At 43.1% G+C, this 19,758-nt stretch overlaps 1 protein-coding gene across 6 annotated transcripts; it reads right to left on the reverse strand.

The window, feature by feature from the left end:
* Positions 1-294: 294 nt before the first annotated feature.
* Positions 295-19,269, reverse strand: ZNF852 (zinc finger protein 852). 6 transcript variants are annotated; one of them, XM_054680617.2, is made up of 4 exons: positions 19,175-19,262; positions 11,536-11,627; positions 11,113-11,239; positions 295-9,178 (listed from the first exon to the last, which is right to left on the reverse strand). In XM_054680617.2, exons 2-4 carry the CDS (start codon positions 11,548-11,550, stop codon positions 7,725-7,727), a joined length of 1,596 nt encoding a protein of 531 aa, XP_054536592.1. In that variant the 5' UTR covers positions 11,551-11,627; positions 19,175-19,262; the 3' UTR covers positions 295-7,724. The 6 variants fall into 6 exon arrangements, with proteins under 6 accessions (XP_054536592.1, XP_016796348.2, XP_063662808.1 ...); XM_016940859.4 differs by having other exon boundaries at positions 295-9,175; positions 19,175-19,253; XM_063806738.1 differs by lacking the exon at positions 11,536-11,627 and having other exon boundaries at positions 5,940-9,178; positions 19,175-19,269.
* Positions 19,270-19,758: the final 489 nt, after the last annotated feature.

A 19,758-nucleotide genomic window follows, 5' to 3' on the forward strand; every position in this document is an offset into this window, starting at 1 on the left:
TACAGCAGACCATTCGAGTTTATCAGCTTTGAGTTTCACAGCTCCCTCAGTGAGCCAACTCATACCATCAGCTGGAACATCTTTGAACCATGGGCTGCACCTAGCTAAGGGAACATCCCCTATGGGCTGTTCGGCGTCCTCTGGCAAGACAGTTACTTCATGGAGTTGGCAGACCCCCTGGGATCCCAATCAGGCTCCATCTTATATGTAACATTTCCATTTAATGATGGTACTTGGCTGAACCTGTCGTGTTTTATTAGGATTAGTGAGCACTGTGAAAAAAATAAAATCAGATAAAGAAAAATTTAAAAGTTTATTGTTCAAACAAGAAGTACAGACCACAATCTAGAAGACTCAAATCAAGTGGTAAGAAATTAATCTTACAGCAGTTACAACACAGTTTATAATGCATAAAGGGGGGGAATATTTTGACCTTTTTTATAACTGGCTGTTATACATTCTTTTTAGGGCAAGTTGAGCTGTTTAAGCTTGTTGGTCTATAGCTGATTGGTTTAATTTCAGTGAATCATGCTGGCAAGGATGTAAAGCTTACATTTTGCATTTCATTTATGATCAGAGACAGTATTTCAGGAAAATCAGAATGATTTGTTTTGGTTACACGGTTGCGGGTAGTCAGCCTTAGGGTATTTCTAAACTGGGGCTTCCATTTTTATTTTTCGTTAATAATACCTGCATGAGATGGGCAGCTCAGGTCTTAAGGTCACATACAGTGCTTCAGTGGTCAAGTGTTCTGTTTGCATTAGAGTCCAATAGCAGGCTAGTAGCTGCCATTCAAAGGGAATGTATATGGCAACCATCTTGGGTAATTTATATGTCCAAAACCCAAGGGCCTGGTGCATCCTGATAGCAGTCTCTTGTTGCCACAGTATCCAATCTGTATGGGTAGGAGTCAATGAGACCTGTAGTTCCATGGGCCTACATTAATGTCAGGCCCATGTTAATGCATAGTAGGCCTCTAGAGTCTGCTGTTGTTGAGGGCCCCATTCAGAGGTGGCTGTGTTGTGGGTAATTTTAACTAAAGGAGGCAAAATAATACTCAGATGTGATACATGTTATCTCCAATAGACAAACAGGCATACCAGCTATTGAGCTTCTTTTAGGTGGGGGCTGCCAAGGACAATTTTTGACTTTATCAGGAATACTCCTCTAATTACTGGACCAGGTAGCTCCAGGGACTGCACCTGTTGGGCAAGTCCTGGGATCTTATCAGGGCTGACAACTCAACCTGCATGTGTCATATTATCTATGACCTTATGTATGGAGTGGTCAACTTGTTTCATAGGCTGGCAATGAGCACATTATTAATATAGTGGATGACAAGTACTTTTCGAAGTAACTGGACATGTTGCAGGTCAGGGGAATGGAAGTATTGCTATGGACTGAACTGTGCCCCCAAAATTCATATGTTGAAGCCCTTAGCTCTGACATGATTGTATCTGAAGTCCTAAATCCAGGGATGAGGAAGGCTGTGAATGTCCATTGTTCCATACAAGAATGACTCTTCTCTTGGCTATTCAGAGATCATGAGGGATACTGCCCCAGTTTCCACAGGCCAGATGGTCTCCAACAAAAGCCACGGGGGAGTCACCCCTGCCTGGCAGATCTATCGGGTCAGGACCACCGCCCGGGGGTCCTGGAGAGGACAGTATAGGACCAAAGAGGATTATTCATGAGCCTAAGATCTCATGAAACGTGCCTTGCTAAGTTTTAGACTGGCATAGGTCCATCATCCCCCTGCTCCCCCATCCTTTTTTATTTTTTATTGAGATAGGGTTTCACTCTGTCATCCAGGCTGGAGTGCAGTACAATCACAACTCACTATAGCCTCAAACTCCCACGCTCAAGCCACCATGCCCAACTAATTATTTTTATTATTTTTGTAGAAATAAGGTCTCCCTATGTTGCCCAGGCTGGTCTCGAACTCCTGGACTCAAGCAATCCTCCCACCTCAGCCTCCCAAAGTGCTAGGATTAAAGGCATGAGCCATCACACCCAGCCTCATCATCCCTTTCTTCCTTCCAATTTCTCACTTTTGGAATTGGAATACCTAATCCTGCCTATCCCATCACTGTATTTTGGAAGCACATAACTTGTCTGGTTTCATAGGTTCACAGCTGGAGGGGAATTTTGCCTCAGGATAAACTAAACCTTGGGTCTCACCCATATCTGATTTAGATATTTTTGAGACAAAGTCTCACTGTCGCCCAGGCTGGAGTGCAATGGCACGATCTCAGCTCACTGCAACCTCTGTCTCTCGGGTTCAAGCGATTCTCCTTCCTCAGCCTCCCTGTGTAGCTGGGATTACAGGTGCACACCATCACGCCCAGCTAATTTTTGTATTTTTAGTAGAGATGGGGTTTCACCATGTTGGTCAGGCTGGTCTGGAACTCCTGACGTAGTGATCCACCCGCCTCGGCCTCCCAAAGTGCTGGGATTACAGGCGTGAGCCACCATGCCCGGCCTTTATTTAGATATTTAGATATTTACATGAGACTTTGGACTTTAAATGTTAGTTGATACTAGAATGAGTTAAAACTTTGGAGGCTGTTAGGATGGAATGAACTTATTTTGTATGTAAGGATATGAATAGAGTGGCTAGGAGTGGAATGTTATAGAATGAATATTTATGTTGAAGCCCTAACCCCAAATGTTATATTTGGGGGTGGGGGGCCTTTGGAAAATAACTAGGATTGGAGTAGGTCATGAGAATGGGGCCGTCACTCTCACTAATGCCCTTAAAAGACTTGGAAGAGGCACCAGTGCTCTTGCTCTCTGAAATTTGAGGACACAGGAAAAAGGGGGCCATCTGCAAACCAGGAAGAGAGCCCTCACCAGCACTCAACCATTCTGGCATCTTAATGTTGAATTATGAAGCCTACAGAACTGTGAGGAATAAATGTCTGTTGTTTAAGCCATCCTCTATGGTATTTTGTTATAATAGCTCAAACTGACTAAAACAGTTGCTAAAGATATATCCCTCCCAATCCCCTCACCCAAAGAACCAGGCCCAGTTACTTTTAGCAAGCCTTTAAGGAACAATTCCCATGTTATACAAACTCTCCATAGCAATAAGATAAACAAAATTTTTTCCAAATTCTTTTGCAAAGCTAGCAAAGCATTACCAAATTGAATCTACTTCTGTACTTAATAAAAACTCACTATGAACAAATAGATTTTACTTGAAAAGTACAAGGAAATTGCAAGTATTTGCAAACTTGTCAAGAAAATGAATTACAAAAAGAAAAAAACCATAACTCATAAAATTACAATGATGGAGTTTTTAAACTTGATATAATATAGCAACCAATCCTAATAAAAACTTTTTAAGTATAGGCCAGGCATGGTGGCTCACACCTGTATTCCCAGCACTTAGAGAAGCTGAGGCAGGATGATCGCTTGAGGCCAGGACCGCAAGACCAGCCTGAGCAAAATAGCGAAACCCCATGTTTACAAAAAATAAAAATAAAAACTTAGTCGGGCATGGTGGCGCATGCCTGTATTCCTAACTATAGGGGAGGTTGAGGCAGGAGCATCTCTTGGGCCCAGGAGTTCAAGGCTGAGGTGACCTATGGTCACATCACTACACTCCAGCCTGAGCAACAGAGGGAGACCTTGTCAAAAAAAAAAAAAAACAGAAAACAAAACTGTAACTATAATAATAATTGGGAAACTGTGCACTGTGTGCCCAGCATTGTTACAATAATGTATTCCTCACAACCCTATGAGGTAGCTCCATTTTATAGATGGAGGAATAAGATACAAGGAAGGTAAGTGATTTGCCCAGGATCACACACCTAACAAAGTGGTGGACTCAGGATTTGAACCTAGGGCACTGGGAACAAAATCTGTGCTCTTAACCACTAAACTACACTTCTTCTTCTAGAAATAAGATTAGAAGGAAACTTCTTAAATCCAACAGAACATCAGAATCCAACAATGAACACGATATGAAACTGCAGAATACTAAAAACATTCCCCCAAAAGTTAAGAGAAAGACATCTACTGTTCCATGTTTTCTGAAGTTCTTGCTAATGCACAACATAAGTGACATCAAAATAAAAGACAAATAAATCATTATTTATTCTAAACCTAGAAAATCTAGGAAATGAATCTAACAAATTATTAAACCTAAAAATAATTTATCAACATAATTGGATCCAGATAAAATTTGTTTAAATCAATAATTAAAGTTTATACTAGCAGTGACCAATAGAAATTGAAGTATGGCTTTCAAATGCAGCCAGTTTTCCTCCATCCAAGAGCCTGAGGCTTTTTCAGGATTCACTTGTACTGAGCACCCACACCAGACTGGTGGTAGTTAATATAGTTAGGAAATGGTGCACATTCCCACACTCTGGAGGCTTAGTATGGTAGGGGATGAGCAGACAAGAACCAGAAGGTAAAACTGCAGCTTCCAACAGGCAGGATGGTTCTTCTGCAGACATGACTGGCAATGTCCAACTCAGGGCGGGGAACCAGAAATGTCCAACTCATGTGCTCATATAGTGTGGGGCTCTTCCCTGAAATCTGGGGGCTCCCAAAATAAGACAGTTAAAGAGGAAAAAGTCCTATCTGCATATCTTTTAAAAGAAAATGGAAAAAAATACAAAAAAACAAGCTGAAAACATTTAAAATACATATTCACAAATGGTAAAATTCCAGCCGTGTCATGAGCTCCAGTTTGTTGTTTTGTTGTTGTTGTTGAGACAGAGTCTCGGTCTGTTGCCCAGGCTGCAGTACAGTGGTGTGATCTTGGCTCACTGCAATCTCTGCCCTCCAGGTTCAAGTGATTCTCTTGCCTCAGACTCCTGAATAGCTGGGATTACAGGTGTGCACCACCACACCCAGCTAATTTTTGTATTTTTAGTAGAGACGGGGTTTTACAATGTTGGCCAGGCTGGTCTCAAACTCTTGGACTCAAGTGATCTGACTGCCTCAGCCTCCCAAAGTGCTGGGATTACAGGCATGAGCCACTGTGCCCAGACAAGTTTAGAAATTTCAAAAGGCCCTGAAAAACTTTAGGCCCCCAGTAATCCTTTCTAACTTTGTCTGAGACATCTCCCCAACAATCACATTTAATTCTAATTTTCTTGATCCTCAACTCTCTTTCCTTTCTCCTGCATTGTCTGAAACATACACCACAGCGCACAAAATCACCCCTCCAGGTTACATGACTGACATTGCCCCTCTAGCCTCCTCCTCCACCTTTGTCATACTGCGGATCCTGTCAGCCTGTTAAGAAATCTGGGGGATGGAGGCCAGGCGCGGTGGCTCATGCCTGTAATCCCAGCACTTTGGGAGGCCGAGGCAGGCAGATCACGAGGTCAGGAGATCGAGACCATCCTGGCTAACATGGTGAAACCCCATCTCTACTAAAAATACAAAAAAAATTAGCCGGGCCTGGTGGCGGGCGCCTGTACTCCCAGCTACTCGGGAGGCTGAGGCAGGAGAATGGCATGAATCTGGGAGGCAGAGCTTGCAGTGAGCTGAGATCGTACCACTGCACTCCAGCCTGGGCAACAGAGCAAGACTCCATCTCAAAAAAAAAAAAAAAAAAAGTCTGGGGGATGGAAAGAGAACAGGGTGAACATTAGAGTAAAAGGTCCACCGGCACTGGGCCATTATTGCAAGGGTGGAAGGAAAGGTGGTTCAAGCTCATGGACTGACATATGACTGCAGAAGGAAAGATGGTCTGGAAGATAATTAAGGCACAGTTCTCATCTTGAAATTAAGACAGCAGTTGTAGTGAGAAAGGACTAGCTGATATGGAAAGCAGATTAGTTTGATACTACTATTTTACCAAAAACCTCATCACTCTGAATTCCAATCATCCAGGAATGCTGCTAGCTGAAATTTTCAATCATCTATATTACAGCCATGAAAGTCAAGTCTTCTTGCAGTAAATTTTGACTGTAAGGTTTTTTTTGTTCGTTGTTTTTGAGATGTAGTCTCACTCTGTCACCCAGGCTGGGGTGCAGTGGCACAATCTCAGCTCATTACAACCTCTGCCCAGGTGCAAGCGATTCTCCTGCCTCAGCCTCCTGAGTAGCTGGGATTACAGGTGCGCACCACCATACTTGGCTAATTTTTGTATTTTAGTAGAGACGGGGTTTCACCATGTTGGCCAGGCTGGTCTCGAACTCCTGACATCAAGTGATCTGCCCACCTCGGCCTCCCAAAGTGCTGGGATTACAGGCGTGAGCCACTGCGCCTGGCCGACTATAACTTTTATTTAGGAAGCAGGATGCAGTCAAATAGTTCAGAAATGGAGTAAGTGTGCAGCTCAAAGCATGTTATCAGTAGGATATGACTGCCCAACCCAATACCTAGATAAACAGACACTCATTCACACACAAATCCATTAGCTCTTCAAGGCTGAAGTACCAGTAGTAAGACTTCCAGGGCTACAAGTAGAAGATATCAGTGAGCCTTTATATGTGATATATTATGATGCCACTTCCTTCTTTAGAAGCTTCTAGTCCAGTGTAATGGGAGGGAGACGGGAGCCTGTGCCCACGTTTATGATGGCTCAATTTGAATTTTAAAACTTAAGAACTAGCATATTCAAACTATTATGTATATAAAGAAATAGATACCATACCTGATCTCAGAAGCTTACAAGCTGGTATGAAAGTATACACATATGAGGCTGGGTGCAGTGGCTCACACCTGTAATCCCAGCACTTTGGGAGGCCGAGGCGGGCGGATCACCTGAGGTTGGGAGTTCAAGACCAGCCTGACCAACATAGAGAAACCCCATCTCTACTAAAAATACAAAAAAAAAAATTAGCCAGGCATGGTGGCACATGCCTGTAATCCCAGCTACTCGGGAGGCTGTGGCAGGAGAATCGCTTGAACCCGAGAAGCAGAGGTTGTGGTGAGCCGAGATTGCACCATTGCACTCTAGCCTGGGCAACAAGAGGGAGACTGAGACTCTGTCTCAAAAAAAAACAACAACAAAAAAAAGAAAGTATACACATACAGAACTATATATGTGTATACTTTGTACATATGTGATACACATATCACCTTGTAAGTTAAGAACAATTTACAAAAACATTTAACAGTTACACATCATAGCACCAGCTAATTTAAAGCATTAAGGCCAAATCAATAGAGGTATAAAAGAAACGAAAAACTATTTGAAGAAGAAAGTCTTTCAGAAACGGCATAAATCTTGAACACTGTGGACGAAGTGATTAGCAAACAGGAAGAAAAAGTTTTCTAGCTAGAAAACACAAAAATGATGAGAGTATGTAGCTTACAGTACAAATTTTTAAAGTAGCTGTGGAAGGAGATAGCCAAGGAGCAGGGAAGAATAATCTTGCAGAATGACTTAAAAAGTGATTTTACGTAAATGGTTCAGTGGAGGAACTGCAATAGAATAAAGGTAATATAACTGCTGTTCTTGAGAAATGCAGAATCTGATTATGGAATGCATACTAACAAGATAGAGTTTTAAATAGTTTTTTTAAGAGAAAGAAGGAAACCTACAAGTTAATGACAGATGTAATCCCCAATTCCCTACTAAGTAAGGATCAGACTAAGTTGCACCTACTCTCCCACCTTAGTGACCCAAGGAAAAGCAAGTAGGTATGGTCTCCACTGTGATTAGTGGTCTCCAAGGAGACCATGATGAACATCCTTCTTATAAAGACAGCTTAACTCAAAGGTCTTTGCTGTCTGTCTCAGAAAACCATGCCTTAAGAAGATGACCGAGCCAGACCTGAGGACTTCTCTCCAGTGTGAGTTCGCTGGTGGTGATTAAAAGTAGAACGCTGACTAAAGGCTTTCCCACACTCAATACATTCATAAGGTTTTTCTCCAGTGTGGACTCTCTGGTGCACAGTAAGCTGTGAGCTGTCACTAAAGGCTTTCCCACAACTATTGCATTTATAGGGTTTTTCCCCAGTATGGGTTCTCTGATGTACCATAAGACTAGAATTATAACTGAAGACCTTCCCACACTCATTACATTCATAGGGTTTCTCACCAGTGTGAATTCTCTGGTGTATAATGAGGTATGAGTTTTGATTGAAGGATTTTCCACACTCATTGCATTTATAGGGCTTTTCACTTGTGTGAAGCCTCTGGTGCTGAATAAGACATTTACTCAGACCAAATGCCTTACCACACTCACTACACTTAAATGGTTTTTCTCCAGTATGAATTCGCTCATGTTCAACAAGTTGAGAGATCTGATTGAAGGCTTTCCCACATTCACTACATTTGTATGGCTTTTCCCCAGTGTGGAGGCTCTGATGTCGAATAAGACATTTACTCCGACTGAAGGCTTTGCCACATTCATTACATTTATAAGGCTTCTCCCCAGTGTGGGTTCTCTGATGGTCAATGAGATTTCTATTGGAACAGAATGCTCTCCCACATTCATTACACTTATAAGGTTTCTTACCAGTGTGCAGAACCTGATGTCGAACAAGATTTTTACTCCGACTAAAGGCCGCCCCACACTCCTTACATTCATAAGGTTTCTCCCCAGTATGGGTTCTCTGGTGGTCGAAGAGTTTGGAGCTCTGATTAAAAGCTTTTGCACATTCATTACATTTATAGGGTTTCTCCCCATTATGGAGTCTCTGGTGTTGAATGAGATGGGAGCTGTGCCTATAGGCCTTTCCACACTCACTGCATTCATAGGGTTTTTCCCCTGTGTGGGTTCTGAGATGAACAATGAGCTGGGAGGTTTGCCTGAAGGTCTTCCCACACTCATTACACTCATAGGGTTTCTCTCCAGTGTGGATTCTCCGATGACCAGTGAGGTGCGAACTCCAATAAAAAGCTTTGCCACATTCATCACATCGATAGGATTTCCGTCCCTTTAAAACTCCTTCATGTTCAACAGGACTGGAAGACAGAGGTGGATGTTCCCCAACTTCCTTATATTCCTCATATCTGTCTTTTGTGGATTTTTTCTTATCCTCATCTATTATTTCCAAGAAATCACTTTCTAGTCTGCTCCCTTCTTCATTTGAGGGTTGTCCTTCTAACTCTTTGAAGGTATCTTCACAAACATCTCCAGTCTCTGTTCCCCCAGGAACCACCCCAAAGAGTCCCCCTGATGTGCTATTAGATGACTCTGATCCTTTAAAAATTTCCTGCTTCGGAGTCAGCTCTGAACTCTCCATCATGTTCCTACCTGCTGCCAAAAAAATAAGACAACAACTTTTACTCATTTCTTTTCCTGTTGAAGAAACAGAATCATAAAGAGCTAATGTACCTGAAAAAAAGTCACATTATGGTTAAGAAATGAGATGACACATTGAGAACAAGAGCAAAATGCTCAATTGTATCTTAGGGATAGAAAAACAAGGAAGAAGAAGATGGTCAGTGGAGGAGGGTGGAAAAAAGATATTGAGCCAGCACAGCCAAGTCAGAAGGGTCATTGGAAAGCAAGAGACTGGATTGCAAAGCATGCTGTGATCTTATATAAGTCACTCTCACACTATGTCTCTTTAGCAAAATGGTAAACTTTGAGTTCCCTTCCAACCATGACATTATATGGTTCCACGGTTCTCAGAAAAGATGTTGGGAGAGGGAAGGCTGGCAAATACCTCAAGTCAAATATAAGAAAGAGACAAGGAAAAGATGGGAATGAGTTGAGAAATTTCCACTATGAGTGTATGATTAGGAAAGCGTACAAAAAGGAGAGATGTTGTATGACAGGACAGTAACAAGATTTGGAGAAGCTATCAGTTGAGAAAAGCTGGACAGCAGTATTGAAGGAGACAGCAGAGTTCTAAAAGTGGGGATGCCACTGGCCCTCGGAGCACTGGCCTGGTAGGAGCCAGTTGTGCACTCCCAGAAAAGATAACAGGGACATCAATCATTTGAAATATAAATGATTATAAATGAAATATAAATATAAATGATAAAAAATGCCTTTGATTATCTAGAATATAAAGGAAATGATCAGGTAAATATTTGCCTTTTGGAATTCTGAATACAAAATCTGGGAGAAGGCAGAGTAATCATGGCCAAGGAAAAACACCAAAATGTGGGTTCCTTTCAATCACATCTGAATTGGGGCTACAGCCATCATGTCAGTTAGCCTATGGAAAGTTTAAGATGTCTGGGTGAAAGATTCCTAAGCCCACCCTTTCCAGAGTTGGCTACTGCCCTATATGCATCAATCACAGCACCTGCGCTGCCAAGAAGCCCTTCCAGGAAACTGCACTGCCCCAGTCTTTGCAGAGAGGAACACTTAGGCAACCATGCTCTGTGGCAAGTGATCCTGAACATCATCCCATGATGGACTGCAAGTGATTGGACCAGTACCAGGTACCAGACCCAAGGGCAGCTTATCTGTAGGTTAGTCTTCAGCCTCTGCCATGGCCTGGGCCAAAGCTCTGCCCAACCGAGATGATGAGTAATGGCTAGAGCAATGGGAATCTGTCTCTAAGGAAATTTGAAACTGGAAGTAGGGCAAAATTACGAGTGGTAATGGAATCTGAAGTGATACATGGAGAGAAGCCAAGCCATTAGGAGACACAGCAAGCAACAAATATAAGGGAACAGGAAGTACAATTAGGAAAGAGCTACGAAAAGGACAAAAGATTCACAGTGAAGAAAATGGGCAGCAGGAGGAGTACAAGCAGAGAGAAAACAGATACACTGCGAGCAGCTGCATTACATTCACACCAGAACACAGGCATCAACATGCATTTGCTTTTGCTGTTCAGGCTCCCAGGCTGCCCTGAGTCAAGGCCCTACTTCCCACAGTCTGGTCTAGCGATCAGTTTCTTCTGGGTTCTCATTCCTTTAAGCCTATGACTCACAGCTCCTTACTTACAATAACTTGAGTGGCTCTCTATTCCTTAGAACTAAAAAAACTCTACTAAACCACCTTATGTCAATCAATAATGAGGTGAAGAGAATACTGATCACTGTTCAAGCTGAGTGCAGAGAAGGTCCCTATTCAAGAGGACCCAGGCAGCTCCATACACACTGACTCTTATTCATTCTAGCTTATCTCCGTTTGGAAATTTTCATAGTAAAAAGTTTAAAAAGAAAAGGAATATAAAAAAGAGAATGGCAGCATGCAGACTCTAAGTGACTAGGAAACAGAATCATTACCCAAGGAAGCCATGCTACGGTCATTTTCCAGCATCATGTTCCAGTGCAGGGCTCTCTGACTGAGTGTGAGACCTTTCCATTTCTTCTGAGTATAGTCCTCAGACAGGTCCTCATACGCCACAGTATCCTGGAATGACAAGCTTCGATTGCTCAGGAACATTCACAGCCTGAAGGGCAGAGTCATCAGGGGTACAGAGGGCACAGGGTATGGCCTCTTCGTGGGCAAAAGTATGGGAGAGAGGCGCTGAGATGACACCTCGGAAGTCCAGGGCAAGATAGAGTCCATTACCTCCAGGGGAAGCAATGAGGCAGGAGAGCCACAGGAATAGTCTTAGATGGGGCAGTGTCCTGGGGGTGAGACCTCTAGCCATTCCTGGACCAGACTCATGGGGACATGGTAAAAACACAAAGAACCAAGCTCACCTGGGGCCTGACCATCCGAAGTACAGTTGCCCCTGCTTGGTCTCCTGAGTTCCCCACTTGAGGAAGGGTAGGAACTGGAGAAGTACATTGAGCTGAGGGAGGAAAGAAAGCTATGAGTGGGACAAGCCCTGCTTCTGGCTCCCATAAGATCTATATTCCCAATAAGTGGATTCAAGAGAACCCAGGCACCTCCACACACACTGACTCTTAACCTCTTCCATAAGGCATTATCCCAAGAGTGGTGTGAATTTTCCCTGGAGGGTACAGTACAAGGTCCCGGATCAAGCTGAGAACTGGGTGTTCCTCCAAGCCCTCACTCTCTTCAACCTTTTTCAAGGAAGCTATTCTGGCCACTCTCTCTCCCATGGCTTCCCTAGCACCAGCCAGCCCTGATTTTCCCTTCACAGCTGTGGTTCCTCATGCCTGCTCCTGCCCTCTCATTATGGACACTCCTTGCAACTCAGGCCCCAGTGCTTCCTTGTTCTTTCCGTCAGCAATCTGACCAACTCTCATTGCTTTAATACTGCTCTCACAGTTCTTACTTCTCTCCTAGACCCCTACCACATGCCTCCTGTTGCCTATGGGACGTTTCACTTGGGTGTCCTGCAACACCTCAAGTTCAGTGTCTAAAATGCATGTTCTTACTACCTTCCTCTCTGGATTTCCCAAGTTATGTCAATGAATTCACACACTGGCCAAAACATTTTAATTCCTCTCTTTTCTTCAAACACAAGTCCCATGGATACTCCCAAAACTTATCTACAGGTTCAACACAATCCCTATCAGATTCCCAGGGGACATCTTTTTAGAAGTCGAAAGCTGATCCTAAAATTTATGTGGAAACTCAAGAGAACCATACAGTCACAATTCTTCTTGAAAAAGAGGAATAAAGTTGAAGGACTCAAACTTCTCAATTTCAAAACTTCCTACAGAACAACAGTCTTCAATTTATCGTATTCCTGTCATAAGAATAGACATACAGTTCAACGGATTAGAATTAAGAGTCCAGAAATAAACTATATATCTTTAGTCATTATTTTACAATGGTGCCAAGATCATTCAAAGTGGAAAGAATGATCTTTTCAATGAATGGTGCTGAGACAACTGGATATGCACCGGCAAAATAATGAAGATGGTGCTCTACCTCACTCCATCTATAAAAATAACTTCTAAAAAATCAAAGACCTACATATAAGAACTAAAACTTGCCGGGTGCAGTGGCTCATGCCTGTAATCCCAGCACTCTGGAAGGCCGAGGTGGGTGAATCACCTGTGGTCAGGAATTTGAGACCAGCCTGGCCAACATGGCAAAGCCCCATCTCTATTAAAAATAGAAAAAATTAGCTGGGCATGGTGGTAGGCTCTTGTAATCCCAGCTACTTGGGAGGCTGAAGCAGGAGAATTGCTTGAATGTGGGAGGCAGAGATTGCAGTGAGCCGAGATCGCGCCATTGAACTCCAGCCTGGGTAAGAAAGCGAGACTCTAGGTCAAAAAAAAAAAAAAAAAAAAAAAAAGAACTAAAACTCTAAAACTGTTACAAGAAACCTGTGTATAAGTCTTTGTGACTTATACCTTTATGACAACAGATTTGTAAACACCAAAATCATATTAAAACAAGGAAAAAATAATAAAAAATAAATAAATTGGACTTTACCAAAAGGAAAACCTCTTGTGCATAAAAGAAAAGAAGAAGAAAGTGAAAAGCCATCCACAGACTGGAAGAAAACACTGGCAAATCATGTATCTGATAAAGACTTGTATCTGGAATATATAAATAATATATTTATATTTTTTTATATATTCTTTATATAGAGAGAATATATATTTATATTCTTTATATAGAGAGAATATATATTTATATTCTTTATATATTACAACTCAATAATAAAAAGAAAAAAATAACAAATTTTAAAATAGGGCCAGGGCACAGTGGTTCACGCCTATAATCCTAGCACTTTGGGAGGCTGAGGCAGGCAGATCACCTGAGGTCAGGAGTTTGAGACCAGCCAGGCCAACATGGCGAAACCTCGTCTCTACTAAAAATACAAAAATTAGCTGGGCATGGTGGCAGGCACCTGTAATCCCAGCTACTCAGGAGGCTGAGGCAGTAGAATTACTTGAACCCAGGAGGCAGAGGATGCAGGGAGCTGAGATTGCGCCACTACACTCCAGCCTGAGTGACAGAATGAGACTCCATCTCAAAAATAAAAATGAAAATGGCCAAAGGGTCTGAATTGACATTTCTCCAAAGAAAATATTAAAATGTCTAATAAGTACACAGGATAGTCATCAGGGAATGCAGATTAACCGAACAATAAGATAGTACTTCATACCCAGTAAGGTGGCTAGAACAAAAATCCGATAATAACAAGCAATCATGGGAGGCCAAGGTGAGTGGATTGCTTGAGTCCAGGAGTTCAAGGCCAGCCTGGGCAACATGGCAAAATCCTCTCTCTACAAAAAATACAAAAAATTAACTGGGCCTGGTGGCACGCACCTGTGGTCCCAGCTACCCAGGGGGCTGATGTGGGAAGATGGCCTGGGCCTGGAAGGTCGAGGCTACAGTAAGCCAAGATCACACCACTGCATTCCAGCCTGGGGGACAGAGCAAGACTCTGTCTCAAAAAAATAAATAAAAAATCAGTGAGAATGTGGAGATATTGAAACTTTATCCACTGCTGGTGGAAATGTAAATTGATGCATACACTTATGAAAACAGTCTGACAGTTCCTCACGAAGTTAAACATACATTTACTAATTGACCTAGCAATTCTACTCCTATATATATATACACCCAAGATAAAAGAAAATAGATGTCCATACAAAAACTCATACACAAATGTTCATAGCAGCATTATACATAATAGTAAAAAGGAAGAAACAATCCAAGTATTCATCTAGCTTTTCATATTTATTGGCATAAAGCTATTTACAGTATTGGTATTCTCCTAAAATTAAATAACTGTATCTTCTTTTTGTGCACACTCTTAACAATCCAGGAATAGAGACATCCTTAAACTGACATGCAGAATAGACAAAAGAAATCTCCAACAGACGTGACACTAAATGGTAAAAACATAAAAACCTTTGCAATTAAAAATAGGAACAATCAAACATTGTAATCCTAGACAATGTAATTAGACCAGAAAAAAAAAATGCAGAAAATAGACAAGAAAGATGCAAAGCAAATATACGCCATGAATGATATGAAACATCACCTAAAAAATTAAACAGAATGAACCAAAAAAACAGAATGTCATAAGACATTCAGGAGACTGAATATATAATCAATATATACTCAATAACTTTCCAACACAATAGCAACCAATCAGAAAATGAATTAAAACAATAGCAACAAAAATATAAAGTACTCAGAAATAAAGCCAATAAAAAATGTACAAGACCTTAGTGGATAAATAGAAAACTCTGCCTAAAGACATAACAGATATAAATACATTTTGTATGGGAAAACACTCCTTCAAGATGTCAGTTTTTTCTAAATTAACATGCAAAGTCAACAAAATCCCAGCCAACCACAATGTAATTTTTCATAGAGCTTGATAAGCATACTCTAAAATTCAAATGAATGAGTAAAATAATAGTTAAGAAAACTTTTTAGATGTGGAAAGTTTTGTTCTACCAGACAATAAGGTTTAATATAAAGCTGTAGTACTTGAAACAGCATATATTACTGAAGAAATATAAATATGCAAACCGTAGATAAAAGGAAAAGTACAGAATCCTGACACAGGCTTATACACATATGTAAGTTTTGTTTTTTTGTTTCTATGGAGACGGAGTCTTGCTCTGTTGCCCAGTCTGGAGTGCAGTGGTGCAATCTCTGCTCACTGCAACCTCCGTCTCCTGGATTCAAGTGATTCTCCAGCCTCAGCCTTCCAAGTAGCTGGGATTACAGGCATGCACCACCATGCCCAGCCAATTTTATAAGTTTGATGCATGACAGAGATAGTGTCACCACAGTGTTACCTAAAAAAAAAAAAAAATGGGGTTCATTCACCTGGCGAGTAACAAACGACTGTTGGTGAGAATGCAAGTTTGGATCAATAGGAGTTTTATTACTTGGTGTAAGTAAGGCGGACACTGGGAGTATTTTCCAAAGCAGCATCTCTCCAAGGGAAAGTAATAGGAGAATTTTATGGAGCAATGGAGAGGCGAGAGGCTACATCATCCCATGTATAGGAGGGGTCCCAGTGGTACAGACGCAGTGAGTCATTATGCCAGCACATAAGTCATGTGTTATGGTAATGAAGCTATAGCTACTCCCCGGGTGGAGACTTTAGCATGGTAATGAGAAAAGTTCACTCAGGTTCATCTATAAGTTGCTGGGGTCTGTCAGGAGCTGGGTTTTTTTTTTTTTGTTTTGTTTTTGTTTTTGTTTTTGTTTTTGAGACAGAGTCTCACTCTGTCACCCAGGCTGGAGTGCAGTGGCGCGATCTCGGCTCACTGCAAGCTCTGCCTCCCAGGTTCACGCTATTCTCCTGCCTCAGCCTCCTGAGTAGCTGGGACTACAGGCGCCTGCCACCATGCCCGGCTAATTTTTTTGTATTTTTAGTAGAGACAGGGTTTCACCGTGTTAGCAAGGATGGTCTCAATCTCCTGACCTTGTGATCCACCCGCCTCAGCCTCCCAAAGTGCTGGGATTACAGGCGTGAGCTACCACGCCCGGCCTGGGGCTGGTTTTAACTAACTAGGTGACTGCAATCCACACAGGGCTTAGGAAGAAACAGGCTGCAGGGGAGAAGGCTGTAAAACTGGCTGACTGCTCAAGTTGATTAAATTCCTATGATCCCTGGAGGCCCTCTCTGTCTTACAGCAGCAAGACCTTCTTTTAAAAAGAGCCCCAGAACCTGTAAAATTAACCTGTGCCAGCAGCTGTGCTTGCTTAGAGAGACAAAGGCTAAATATCAGTAACCACAAAGGAGAACTTAGCTCAGCAGTGCTACCCAGGCCTGAATCCTTGCTTCATTACCATATTAAAATCTCCACCTAGAAGGGAGAAATACACTTTGCTAGGCACATATAGTGCTGGGTACAAAAGAAACAATGAGACTGGCCAGGTGCGGTGGCTCACGCCTGTAATCCCAGCACTTTGGGAGGCCAAGGCGGGTGGATGACCTGAGGTCAGGAGTTCAAGACCCGCCTGACCAACATGGAGAAACCCCATCTCTATTAAAAATACTAAATTAGCCAGGCATGTGGTGCATGCCTGTAATCCCAGCTATTTGGGGGGCTGAGACAGGAGAACTGCTTGAACCTGGGAGGCGGAGGTTGCGGTGAGCCAAGATCAAGCCATTGCACTCCAGCCTGGGCAACAAGAGCAAAACTCCATCGCAAAAGAAAAAAAAAGAAAGAAAAAAGAATGAGACTGAGCACACTCCAGTTCTTCCCATAGGGTCCCACCTCTTTCCAGGATCTCTGCCCCACTACATGCCCTAAGAGACCTTAAAAATCCCTCTTCACCACACCCAGAGGAGGGTACTTTGAGCATGAGCTTTTCCTTCTCCATTCCTTCATCAACAAATAGTTTCTGCACTGCTTAACGAAACTTGGTCTCATTTTATTGGCATGAACACCACCAGGCAGGTAAAGGACCCACTGAAGTCAAACGACTCCCCTTGAGAGCTGGTAACAGTAGCATTACAAGTCAGTGGGAAAAATTAAACTAGTCAATGAATTGTGTTGGGACAATTGGCTAGGCAAATAAAAATAGTAAGTAAAATCACACAAAAAATAAAGAAACTTAAAAAACAAAGCTAAAAGGCTGGGTGGGGTGGCTCACGCCTGTAATCCCAGCTCTTTGGGAGGCCAAGGTGGGTGGATCACGAGGTCAGGAGTTCAAGACCAACCTAGCCAAGATGGTGAAATCCCATCTCTACTTTAAAAAAAAAAAAAAAAGCCAGATGTGGTGGCAGGCGCCTGTAATCTCAGATACTCGGGAGGCTGAGGCAGAGAATTGCTTGAACCCAGGAGGCAGAGGCTGCAGTGAGCCAAGATCGTGCCACTGCACTCCAGCCTGGGTGACACAGAGTGAGACTCTGTCTCAAAAAAAAAAAAAAAAAAAAAAAAAAAGCTAAAAGCTAAAAGCTAAAAAAAAAAAAAAAAAACCATAAAGACTCTAAGAACCCTGGTGTAACCAAGAATTTCTTAAGACAACAAAATGAAAAGAGTGAATATATTTGAATACATCAATATGAAAAAAATCTCTGTCCAAAAGAAAAGCAAAAGAAAAAAATACCAAACACAAACCACTAATAGATGTGGAAATGTAATAGCCAACAGGAAGGATAGTTTGAAAGTCCACAGTAAAACTAAAAAGACATATTCCTTACACTACAGGAATTTAACTTGTAAGAATCTGCCCTGAAAAACACTTGCACGGGTATTCAGACATTTACACAGGTATTTACTAAAATATTCTCTGTAATAACATAATACTGGATTTAACCTACTTGTCCATCAATATGGCTAAATAAAAGTAGCATTTTTATAGGATGAAATACCATACAGCACCTAAAAGGAACATACTAGATCCTTATGCATCACCATGACTGTTCCACTATTCACCAGGTGGCCAGGCTGTGCTGCCAAGATTAAAAGGCCATCCAAGGAAGGGATAGCACATGATTTGAGGTCGCTGAGGACAGATACCAACCCGTCAGGCCCCAAGAGGTACAGCGTATACTTACAGCAAAAGGAGAAACAGAGAACAAGATCCAGCCTCCTGCAATGCAAAGATCCCCCACACCCAGCAGATCCACTCCACAGCTATAGGGCTGGTGTGATGCACACACCCCACTTAGTAAGGAAGAAAGATCTCAATCCACCCTCCCCACTCCTATGGGGTGTGAAATACAGAAAGCTGAGAGAATGAATGAAGGCCACTGACTTAAGAGATTAAACACAACAAAGGAGTACACATGAAGCCTGAAACAGTGAAAGACACAAGGCATTAAATGCAGCAGCACAGGCTGTGAGGGCTCTAACTCTGCAAGGAAATGTTCCAAGCTCAAGGTCACTCTTACATTCTTAACTTGGCAATGGGCTATTAAAAAAAAAAAAGACATTAAAAACTGTCAATTCTTCTTGTCTCCCAGTTTAGATATTCCTTCTTTCATTAATTTAGCAAACACCTTCTAGGAGCACCTACTATTTCCCATACACTAAGGTAACAGCAGTTAATAAAGCAAACAAAAAGCACTGCCCTGGCAAGGGGCTTATGGGAAGATAACCAATAAACAAATACATGCTATGTTAGACGGCGACAGGTGCCAGGAAGTGAAATAAGACAAGAAAAAGGGAGAAGTCTATGCCAGATGTTTTCAATGTCCTAAGATTTCCGGACGGTGGCTACTTTCACTTTTCTTCCACTTATCTAATTGTCTCTAATAAGTACGCTTTATTCGCATAATTGGGTGAAAAGATAAAGCCAGGAGAAACCGGGGATCTTCCAGATTCTCTGCCCCAGACGCCCGGGGGGCGAAGAGGTATGCCCTCGGCGCGGCCGGGCGGGACGGCCAGACCCCCGCCCCGGGTGCAGCCTCCAGGCCCGGCCTCGCCTGCCACTCTCGCACGCACAGCCGCCCCCGCTCCGCACCCCGCGCCCCGCCGGGCCGCTCACCGACTCCGCCGCCGAGAGACAATCATCCAAACGCCGCCACCGCAGCCGACCGCCCCGCGCCTACCTCCCAGCTTCCCCAGTTGCGCACGCGCGTCGCCTCCCCGGGCCCTCCGCGGCCTCTCTAGGAAACTGGGAGGGCCAACATCTCTGCTTCTCCCTGGGCCCAGGGCCGCTGGCGGCGGGCGGCGGGCGGCGGGCGGCGGGCGGCGGGCGGCGGGCGGCGGGCGGCGGGGCTTGTCCAACATCCTTCGCCTCCCTCCGCAGGACACTTGTCTTCCACGCTCTGATGCCCAGGCGCGCCCCAGACCTCTATCGGCTTTGGCGTATTATCCTACATCCCTCCCATCGGTTCTGCACGGCTGCCCTGGAGGCCTCTTTTCCTTCAGGGAAGAAAGGGATCCAAAGCTAGCGGTGAAAATAGAGCCAGCGGCCTGGCGCGGTGGCTCACGCCTGTAATCCCAGAACTTTGGGAGGCCGAGGCGGGCGGATCACGAGGTCAGGAGATCGGTGGCTAACACGGTGAAACCGCGTGTCTACTAAAAATAAAAAAAAGTAGCTGGGTGTGGTGGCCCGGCGCCTGTAAT

The sequence above is a fragment of the Pan troglodytes genome, chromosome 2 (genome assembly GCF_028858775.2).
Source record: "Pan troglodytes isolate AG18354 chromosome 2, NHGRI_mPanTro3-v2.0_pri, whole genome shotgun sequence".
Taxonomy (NCBI): Eukaryota; Metazoa; Chordata; class Mammalia; order Primates; family Hominidae; genus Pan; species Pan troglodytes.